Genomic DNA, 10,922 nt, shown 5'->3' on the forward strand with positions numbered 1-10,922 from the left:
GAGTCCGGCCCGGGCAGCGCCGGCACCCAAAAGCAGGCGGGGAAGAAGGGCGTGGTTATGCAAATCAGAGAGCGATCGAGCGCTGGGATTGGTGGGAGGGAGGAGCGCGGGGTTTGCTCGGCGACGTCATGGCTGGAGGGGACCGCGAATGGGAATGGGGACCAGGAACGGAAAAGGGACCCTGTGGTGGTCTCAGGGGTCCCAAGATGAGGGAGGGATGAAAATTTTGACTCCGTGTTTTTATTTTCAGAAAGACGATTTATTATTTTATGATATATATAGTACACTACAAGAAAATGCTATATTAAAGGTATACGAAAGTAATAGAAAACTAAGATTTCATCAGAAAGCTAGAAAATAATAGGAAACAATGATCATAAAATCTCGTGAGTGACCAAATTTCAAGACAGCTAAACTGTGATTGGTCCTTCATTAGCAACAACCTCACTAGACCAATCAAAGATGAAATTGCTGCATTCCACAGCACCAGATAATTAGTGTTTATAGCTTAATTTTAGAGGCCATTCAGCTTCTCAGGAGAAAAAGATCCTAAGGAAAGGATTTTTTAATAAAATATGTCCGTGACACATTTTATTTAAATGGAGCGTGAATACTGGACTGGAAATACAGGAGAGGGGCTGGGATTGTGATCAGGAATCAGAAAATGGGAACGGGACAGGGAATAGAGAAATGGGAATTGGGGACTAGAATGGGAAAAGGGGAAAAGGACAGGGAATACGGGAATGGCATCCAGATAGAGAATATGGGACAGGAACACTTATTGAACCAGGAATGGGATCTTGACTCGGATGAGAGCAGGATCCTGGACAGGGGACAGCAGGAACCAGGACGGGAGGACGTGGGGACACTGCCAGGGCAGGGGGTCCTTGATCTGCTGCCCCAGATGGAGCTGCTGGGCCTGGGGTGCCCAAAGCCCTGAGGAGCCCCCAAATCTGTCCCAGGCACCCTCAACTCCATGGACCCAGCATCCCTCTCATGCCCATCCTTGTTTCAGTTCAACGTCTTTAATACTGCCCCCCTGGGCTCACTGGGGATGATCCAGCACGTATCCTCCCGTGTGAGATGGAGCTGGAGCAGCGCACGGAGCTCTTCCCGTCCAGGGCTGCCCTCAGTGCTGCCTGTGTAGGTGTCTGGTCAAAGTGGAGGTTTTAGAAAAGCCCTTCCCACACTGATCACACTCGTGGGGTCTCTCCCTGCTGTGGATGCGCCGGTGCCTGATGAGGGCAGAGCTGAGCCTGAAGCCCTTCCCGCAGTCACGGCAGCGGAACGGCCTCACCTCGGTGTGGATGCGCTGGTGACTGAGGAGATGGGAGCTGCTCTGAAACCTCTTCTGGCACTGATCTCACTCCTGGGGCCTCTCCCCGGTGTGGCTCCTCAGGTGGACAGTCAGGTGCGAGCTCGCTCTGAAGCTCTTCCCACACTGGGGACACTCGTAGGGTCTCTCCCCGGTGTGGATGCGCCGGTGCTGGTTGAGGACAGAGTTGCGCCTGAAGCCCTTCCCACAGTCAGGGCACTGGAACGGCCTCTCCTCGGTGTGGATGACCTGGTGACTGAGGAGATGGGAGCTGCTCCGAAACCGTTTTCTGCACTGACCACACTCGTAGGGCCTCTCCCCGGTGTGGATGTGCCGGTGCCTTTTGAGGTGGGAGACGCTTTTGAAGCCCTTCCCGCAGTCGGGGCACTGGAAGGGCCTCTCGTCCGTGTGTGAGCGCTGGTGCCCCACGAGATCAGAGCTGCTCACAAACCTCTTCTTGCACTGGTCACACTTGTAGGGTCGCTCCCCCGTGTGGCTCCTCTGGTGGTAAATCAGCTTGGAGTTGGACACGAAGCTCCTCCCGCACTCCCCACACTCGTAGGGCCTCTCCCCAGTGTGGCTCCTCAGGTGGGCACTCAGGGTGGAGTTGTCTCTGAACCTCTTCCCACACTGGGGACACTCGTGGGGTCTCTCCCCGGTGTGGATGCGCCGGTGGATGATCAGGGCGGACTTTTGCCTGAAGCTCTGCCCGCAGTCAGGGCAGCGGAACGGCCTCTCCTCGGTGTGGATGAGCTGGTGACTGAGGAGATGGGAGCTGCTCCGAAACCGTCTCCTGCACTGATCACACTCGTAGGGCCTCTCCCCGGTGTGGATGCGCCGGTGCTGGTTGAGGTTAGAGACGCTTTTGAAGCCCTTCCCGCAGTCGGGGCACTGGAAGGGCCTCTCGTCCGTGTGTGAGCGCTGGTGCACCACGAGATCAGAGCTGCTCAAAAACCTCTTCTGGCATTGGTCACACTTGTAGGGTCGTTCCCCCGTGTGGCTCCTCTGGTGGGCTGAATGTCTGGAGCTGTCTCGAAAGCTCTTCCCGCACTCCCCACACTCATAGGGCTTCTCCCCGGTGTGGATTCGCTGGTGGGTGACGAGGCTCCACATTTGCCGGAATCCCTTTCCACAATCGGGACAGCGGAAGGGCCTCTCCTTGGTGTGAATGCTCTGGTGACGGACGAGATTGGAGTTGGTGTAAAACCTCTGATGGCATTCAGCACACTCATACGGCTTCTCCCCGGTGTGGCTCCTCAGGTGGACAGTCAGTGTGGATCTCCACCTGAAGCTCTTCCCACATTCCCAGCACTTGTGGGGCTTCTCCTCCCCACCCTGGAGCTGCTCACGGGGCCCCAGCTCGGATCTCTGAGCCCCTCCATGGCCCGGGCTGGCTCTTTCCCCCTCGGATCCCCGCGCTCTGCCTTTGCAGCCCCTCCTGCTCAGGGATCTCCGCGGCTTCTCCTCCCCGTTGGCTTCTCCCTGCCGAGCCGTGGAGCCGCTCCAAACGGCCTCTGCCTCCGGCTCCTCGCTGCTCTCCATGCTCAACTCCTGCTCGGGGAGAGCAAGGACACGATGGGATTTGCCCCCTTGGGGACAAGGACACGATGGGATTTGCCCCCACGGGGTCAAGGACACGATGGGATTTGCCCCATGGGGACAAGGACACGATGGGATTTGCCCCCACGGGGACAAGGACACGATGGGATTTGCCCCCATGGGGACAAGGACACGATGGGATTTGCCTCCCCTGCCCCCCACAAAAACCCTCCCGGAGCCCCCCGCGATGGGGTCGGGCCCAGCTCCCCCTCTCCGCTCACCTGCGGGCTCCGGGCGGCGATGCCGGCGGGGCCGGGGCAGCTGCGGCCGGAGCGGGGGAACCGCGTGGTGTTGGGGCGCCTCTTCCTCCCGGTGTTTCTGTTTCGTTGTCCCTCCTCTTCCTTTGTCCCTCCTCCTCCTCGTCCTCCCTCTCCCCCTCCTCTTCCTCCCGCTCCTCCTCCGCTCCGAGTCCGGCCCGGGCAGCGCCGGCCCCCAAAAGCAGGCGGGGAGCGAGGGCGTGGTTATGCAAATCTGAGAGCGATCGCGCGCTGGGATTGGTGGGAGGGAGGAGCGCGGGCTTTGCTCGGTGACGTCATGGCTGGGACCGGGATCGGGAATGGGGACCAGGAATGGGGACAGGGACCAGGAAGGAAAAGGGACCCTGTTGTGTTCTCAAGGCTCCCAGCATGACGGAAGACATGAAAATTTTGACTAAATTTTTTTATTTTCAGAAAGCCCATTTATTATTTTATTATCGATATACTATATTAGAAGAAAATGCTATATTAGAACTCTAATAAAAGAATAGAGAATAGGATTTCATATTAACGTTTGAAAGGAATAGAAAGGAATGATAATAAAATCTTGTGAGTGACCAGAGTCTGTGACAGCTGAGCTTTACTGGCCATTAATTACAAACAACCACACGAGACCAATCAAAGATGAAATTGCTGCATTCCACAGCACCAGATAATTAGTGTTTAAATTTCGTTCTTGAGGTCTCTCAGCTTCTCAGGAGAAAAAGATCCTAAGGAAAAGATTTTTTAATAAAATATATCTATGACAGGAGCGTGAATACTGGACTGGGAATACAGGAGAGGGGCCGGGATTGGGATCAGGAATCAGAAAATGGGAACGGGACAGGGAATAGAGAAATGGGAATTGGGGATTGGAATCGGGAAATGGGAACAGGACAGGGAATATGGGAATGGCATCCAGATAGAGAATATGGGACAGGGAAAAGTATTGAACCAGGAATGGGATCTGGACTCGGATGAGAGCAGGATCCTGGACAGGGGACAGCAGGAACCAGGACGGGAGGACGTGGGGACACTGCCAGGGCAGGGGGTCCTTGATCTGCTGCCCCAGATGGAGCTGCTGGGCCTGGGGTGCCCAAAGCCCTGAGGAGCCCCCAAATCTGTCCCAGGCACCCTCAACTCCATGGACCCAGCATCCCCCTCATGGAAAAAATTATGGAAAAAATGACAGAAAAAATTTTCTGGGGTCAGAAATTGACAAATGTGCTCTCCATAATGGATTTCTGATCTTGGAGTGTGGATGAGCTCAGGTGACCACGGGGAGCCAGGAGGATGTGGAGCCCCCAGCCAGGTGTCCTCTCAACAGGGATGAAGAGGGTTCCTCCCACCTGGGCTCACTGGGGACCATCCTGAGCAGATCCTCCCATAGGGATTGAGGGTGGAGAACACATGGAAGGCAATTTAGTGTTGCTTTAACCACCACAAGAGTGAAAACCAAGATTGTTCTGGGTCAGAAGTGGGCAAATCTGCTCTCCATGAGAGAGACCCAGGGGGAGCGAGGAGGATGTGGAGCCCCCAGCCAGGTGTGCTCCAAACAAGGATCAAGGGGGCTCTGCCCACCTGGGCTCACTGGGGACCATCCAGGGCAGATCCTCCCGTGTGAGATGGAGCTGGAGCAGCGCACGGAGCTCTTCCCACCCAGGGCTGCCCATGGTGCTTGCTCTTCTGGTGTCTGGTCAAGCTGGAGATTTGAGGAAAGCTCTTCCCACACTGATTACATTCGTAGGGTCTCTCCCCGGTGTGGATGTGCCGGTGGACGATGAGTTTGCTCTTCTGAACGAAGCCCTTCCCGCAGTCACGGCATTGGAACGGCTTCTCCTCGATGTGGATGAGCTGGTGACGGAGGAGATCAGCGCTCCTCAGAAACCTCTTCTGGCACTGATCACACTTGTAGGGCCTCTCCCCGCTGTGGATGCGCTGGTGGGCGACGAGTTCAGAGTTGTGCCTGAAGCTCTTCCCACAATCCGGGCAGCGGAACGGCCTCTCCTCGGTGTGGATGCGCTGGTGCATGCGCAGATTGGAGCTGCTCTGGAAGCTCTTCTTGCACTGATCACACTCGTAGGGTCGTTCCCCAGTGTGGCTCCTCTGGTGGTAAATCAGGTGGGACTTGTAAATGAAGCTCTTCCCGCACTCCCCACACTCGTGGGGCTTCTCCCCGGTGTGGCTCCTCAGGTGGTAAACCAGGGTGGAGCTGTTGGTGAAGCTCTTCCCACACTGCGGACACTCACGGGGTCTCTCCCCAGTGTGGATGTGCTGGTGGACGATGAGGGCGGAGTTGCTTTTGAATCCCTTCCCACACTCACGGCAGCGGAACGGCCTCTCCTCGGTGTGGGTGCGCTGGTGCTTGAGGAGCTCAGAGCTGCTCACGAATCTCTTCTGGCACTCATCACACTCGTAGGGCCTCTCCCCGCTGTGGTTCCTCTGGTGGACAGTCAGGTGGGAGCTTGAGGTGAAGCCCTTCCCGCAGTCCCCACACTTGTAGGGTCTCTCCCCGGTGTGGAGGCGCCGGTGGGTGAGGAGGTGGCACTTGCGCCTGAATCCCCTCCCGCAGTCAGGACAGCGGAAGGGCCGCTCCTCGGTGTGGATGATCTGGTGAATACGAAGAGTGGTGCTGCTCTGAAACGTCTTCGTGCACACCTCACACTCAAAAGGCTTCTGCCCCGTGTGCATCATCTGGTGTTTAACCAAGCAGGAGCTGGTCAGGAACCTCTTCTTGCACTGATCACACTCGTAGGGCTTCTTCCCGGTGTGGATGGTCTGGTGCAAGATGAGGGCAAAGCTGTCCCTGAAGCCCTTCCCACAATGAGGGCAGCGGAACGGCTTCTCCCCACTGTGGATCCGCTGGTGCATGCGGAGATCAGAGCTGGTCCGGAACCTCTTCCGGCACTGATCACACTCGTAGGGCCTCTCCCCGGTGTGGATGCGCCGGTGCTTGCGAAGTTCACCGCTGCTCTGAAACCTCTTCTGGCATTGCCCACACTGAAAGGGTCGTTCCCCCGTGTGGCTCCTCTGGTGGACAGTCAAGTGCGATCTCCTAGTGAAGCTCTTCCCACACTCGGAGCACTTGTGGGGCTTCTCCTCCCCACCCTGGAGCTGATCATGGACCCCCAGCTCTGAGCTCTGACCCTGCTCCAGGCTGGGTTTTTCCCCCTCAGATCCCGTGTGGGTTCTCAGGTGCACAATCAGGCAGGATCTCCTCTTGAAGCTCTTCCCACACTCGGAGCACTTGTGGGGCTTCTCCTCCCCACCCTGGAGCTGCTCACGGGGCCCCAGCTCGGATCTCTGAGCCCCTCCATGGCCCAGGCTGGCTCTTTCCCCCTCGGATCCCCGCGCTCTGCCTTTGCAGCCCCTCCTGCTCAGGGATCTCCGCGGCTTCTCCTCCCCGTTGGCTTCTCCCTGCCGAGCCGTGGAGCCGCTCCAAACGGCCTCTGCCTCCGGCTCCTCGCTGCTCTCCATGCTCAGCTCCTGCTCGGGGGGAGCAAGGACAAGGACACGGTGGGATTTGCCCCCGTGGGGACAAGGACACGATGGGATTTGCCCCCACGGGGACAAGGACACGATGGGATTTGCCTCCCCTGCCCCCCACAAAAACCCTCCCGGAGCCCCCCGCGATGGGGTCGGGCCCAGCTCCCCCTCTCCGCTCACCTGCGGGCTCCGGGCGGCGATGCCGGCAGGGCCGGGGCAGCTGCGGCCGGAGCGGGGGAACCGCGTGGTGTTGGGGCGCCTCTTCCTCCCGGTGTTTCTGTTTCTTTGTCCCTCCTCTTCCTTTGTCCCTCCTTTTCCTTTGTCCCTCCTCTTTCTCCTCCTCCTTCTCCCCCTCCTCACCCTCCCGCTCCTCCTCCGCTCTGAGTCCGGCCCGGGCAGCGCCGGCACCCAAAAGCAGGCGGGGAAGAAGGGCGTGGTTATGCAAATCAGGGAGCGATCGCGCGCTGGGATTGGTGGGAGGGAGGAGCGCGGGCTTTCCTCGGCGACGTCATGGCTGGAGGGGACCGCGAATGGGAATGGGGACCAGGAACGGAAAAGGGACCCTGTGGTGGTCTCAGGGGTCCCAAGATGAGGGAGGGATGAAAATTTTGACTCCGTGTTTTTATTTTCAGAAAGACGATTTATTATTTTATGATATACATAGTACACTAAAAGAAAATGCTATATTAAAGGTATATGAAAGTAATAGAAAACTAAGATTTCATCAGAAAGCTAGAAAATAATAAGAAACAATGATCATAAAATCTTGTGAGTAACCAAATTTCAAGACAGCTAAACTGTGATTGGTCCTTCATTAGCAACAACCACACTAGACCAATCAAAGATGAAATTGCTGCATTCCACAGCACCAGATAATTAGTGTTTATAGCTTAATTTTAGAGGCCTTTCAGCTTCTCAGGAGAAAAAGATCCTAAGGAAAGGATTTTTTAATAAAATATGTCCATGACACATTTTATTTAAATGGAGTGTGAATACTGGACTGAGATTGGGAATCAGGAGAGGGGCCGGTATTGTGATCAGGAATCAGAAAATGGGAAGGGGACAGGGAATAGAGAAATGGGAATTGGGGACTGGAATAGGAAAAGGGGAACAGGACAGGGAATAGAGAAATGGGAATTGGGATCAGGAATCAGAAAATGGGAACGGGACAGGGAATAGAGAAATGGGAATTGGGGACTAGAATAGGAAAATGGGCACAGGACAGGGAATTCGGGAATTCCAACCAGATAGAGAATATGGGAGAGAGACAAGTATTGAGACAGGAATGGGATCTGGACTCGGATGAGAGCAGGATCCTGGACAGGGGACAGCAGGAACCAGGACGGGAGGACGTGGGGACACTGCCAGGGCAGGGGGTCCTTGATCTGCTGCCCCAGATGGAGCTGCTGGGCCTGGGGTGCCCAAAGCCCTGAGGAGCCCCCAAATCTGTCCCAGGCACCCTCAACTCCCTGGACCCAGCATCCCCCTCATGCCCATCCTTGCTTTATTTTAATGTCTATATTTTCAACCTAAGATTTGACTGTTTGGAAAGGACAAAGAGAAATAAAAAGAAAATCTAGGCCGTGACGAGCCAGGAGGATGTTGAGCCATCAGCCAGGTGTTCTCCAAACAGGGATCACATAGCTCTGCCCCCCTGGGCCCACTGGAATCATCCAGAGCAGATTCTCCATGGGTGGAGAAGACATCCAAGGATATCTAGTGTTGCTTAATACCACCAAAATTTGGACAAAATGAGATTTTTCAAGGGTCAGAAGTTGACAAATCCCGGAGGATGCGGAGCCTTTAGCCAGGTGTGCTCCAAACAGGGATCAAGGGGGTTCTGCTCACCTGGGCTCACAGGGGATCCTCCCATGGGGGATGGATTGATATTGGAGAAGACATCCAAGGCTATCTAGTGTTGCTGAATATCACCAAGATGGGAATAAAAAAAAGGACAAAATTTTTCTAGGGTCAGAAGTTGACAAATGTGCTCTCCACAACGGATTTCTGATCTTGGACTGCGGATGAGTTCAGGTGACCACGGGGAGCCAGGAGGATGTGGAGCCCCCAGCCAGGTGTCTTCTCAACAGGGATCAAGGGGGCTCTGCCCACCTGGGCTCACTGGGGATGATCCAGCACGGATCCTCCCGTGTGAGATGGAGCTGGAGCAGCGCACGGAGCTCTTCCCACCCAGGGCTGCCCTCAGTGCTGCCTCTGTAGGTGTCTGGTCAAAGTGGAGGTTTTAGAAAAGCCCTTCCCACACTGATCACACTCGTGGGGCCTCTCCCTGCTGTGGATGCGCCGGTGCCTGATGAGGGCAGAGCTGAGCCTGAAGCCCTTCCCGCAGTCACGGCAGCGGAACGGCCTCACCTCGGTGTGGATGCGCTGGTGACTGAGGAGATGGGAGCTGCTCTGAAACCTCTTCTGGCACTGATCTCACTCCTGGGGCCTCTCCCCAGTGTGGCTCCTCAGGTGGGCAGTCAGGTGGGAGCTCTGGGTGAAGCTCTTCCCACACTGGGGACACTGGTAGGGTCTCTCCCCGGTGTGGATGCGCCGGTGGACGATGAGGTGGGAGTTGTGCTTGAATCCCACCCCACAATCGGGACAGCGGAAGGGCCTCTCGTCCGTGTGGATGCGCTGGTGACTGAGGAGATGAGACGAGGTGTAAAAGCCCTTTTGGCATTGATCACACTCGTAGGGTCTCTCCCCAGTGTGGCTTCTCAGGTGCACAGTCAGGCTGGAGCTGGAAGTGAAGCCCTTCCTACACTGGGGACACTCGTAGGGTCTCTCCCCAGTGTGGATGCACTTGTGCTTGAGGAGCTGAGACGAGGTGGAAAAGCCCTTCTTGCACTGATCACACTTGTGGGGCCTTTCCCCCGTGTGGCTCCTGAGGTGGACTGTCAGGCTGGAGCTGTCTCTGAAGTCCTTCCCACACTGGGGACATTTGTAGGGTCTCTCCCCGGTGTGGATCCTCCTGTGTCTGACCAGAGCTGAGTTCTGCTTGAATCCCACCCCACATTCGGGACAGCGGAAGGGCCTCTCGTCCGCGTGGATGCGCTGGTGCACGAGGAGATGGGAGCTTTGCAGAAACCTCTTTTGGCACTGATCACACTTATGGAGCCTCTCCCCGGTGTGGATGCGCCGGTGGATGATGAGCTGACAGTTCTTCTTGAAGTCCTTCCCACAATCAGGGCAGCGGAAATGCCTCTCGTCCGTGTGGATGCGGCGCTGGTGACGGAGGAGATGGGAGCTGCACTGAAAGCTCTTCCGGCACTGATCACACTTATAGGGCCTCTCCCAAGTGTGGCTCCTCACGTGGGAAACCAGGTCAGAACTCAGCATGAAGCTCTTCCCACACAACCCACACGTGTAGGGCCTCTCGCTCACATGGATTCTGCAGTGCTTGATCAGTTTCGATCTCGACATGAAGCTCTTCCCACATTCGAAGCACGTGTGGGGCTTCTCCTCCCCACCCTGGAGCTGCTCTTGGACCCCCAGCTCTGAGCTCTGACCCTGCTCCAGGCTGGGTTTTTTCTCCTCAGATCCCGTGTGGGTTCTCTGGTGCACAATCAGGCAGGATCTCCTCTTGAAGCTCTTCCCACACTCGGAGCACTTGTGGGGCTTCTCCTCCCCGTCGGCTTCTCCCTGCCGAGCAGTGGAGCCGCTCCAAACGGCCTCTGCCACCGGCTCCTCGCTGCTCTCCATGCTCAGCTCCTGCTCGGGGGGAGCAAGGACAAGGACACGATGGGATTTGCCCCCACGGGGACAGGGACACGATGGGATTTGAGCCCACGGGGACAAGGACACGATGGGATTTGCCCCCACGGGGACAAGGACACGATGGGATTTGCCTCCCTTGGCCCCCACAAAAACCCTCCCGGAGCCCCCCGCGATGGGGTCGGGCCGAGCTCCCCCTCTCCGCTCACCTGCGGGCTCCGGGCGGCGATGCCGGCGGGGCCGGGGAAGCTGCGGATGGAGCTGGGGAACCGCGTGGTGTTGGGTCGCCTCTTCCCCCCGGTGTTCCTGTTCCGCTGTCCCTCCTCTTCCTTTGTCCCTCCTCTTCCTTCTTCTCCTTGTCCCCTTCCTCTTCCTCCCGCTCCTCCTCCGCTCCGAGTCCGGCCCGGGCAGCGCCGGCACCCAAAAGCAGGCGGGGAAGAAGGGCGTGGTTATGCAAATCAGGGTGCGATCGCACGTTCGGATTGGTGGGAGGGAGGTGAGCGGGGTTTGCTCGGTGACGCCATGTTGGGGGGGTGCTGAAGCGTCCGGAGAGAGCGGAGCGGGAATGA

General features: G+C 56.9%; 2 protein-coding genes and 1 pseudogene across 2 annotated transcripts in view; all 3 read right to left on the minus strand.

The window, feature by feature from the left end:
- Positions 1–10,922, minus strand: part of LOC141725969 (uncharacterized) — a 232,670-nt gene that overhangs the window by 12,646 nt on the left and 209,102 nt on the right. The gene's annotated exons all lie outside the window — the stretch shown is intronic.
- Positions 259–6,706, minus strand: LOC141725195 (uncharacterized). Its single transcript, XM_074530424.1, is given in 2 exon segments — positions 259–2,411; positions 4,844–6,706. Coding segments are annotated over 2 exon segments (3,066 nt in total). The 5' UTR covers positions 6,628–6,706; the 3' UTR covers positions 259–1,129.
- LOC141726067 (uncharacterized) lies at positions 7,356–10,661 on the minus strand (annotated as a pseudogene).

This window comes from Zonotrichia albicollis, chromosome 32, assembly GCF_047830755.1.
Source record: "Zonotrichia albicollis isolate bZonAlb1 chromosome 32, bZonAlb1.hap1, whole genome shotgun sequence".
Lineage (NCBI taxonomy): Eukaryota > Metazoa > Chordata > Aves > Passeriformes > Passerellidae > Zonotrichia > Zonotrichia albicollis.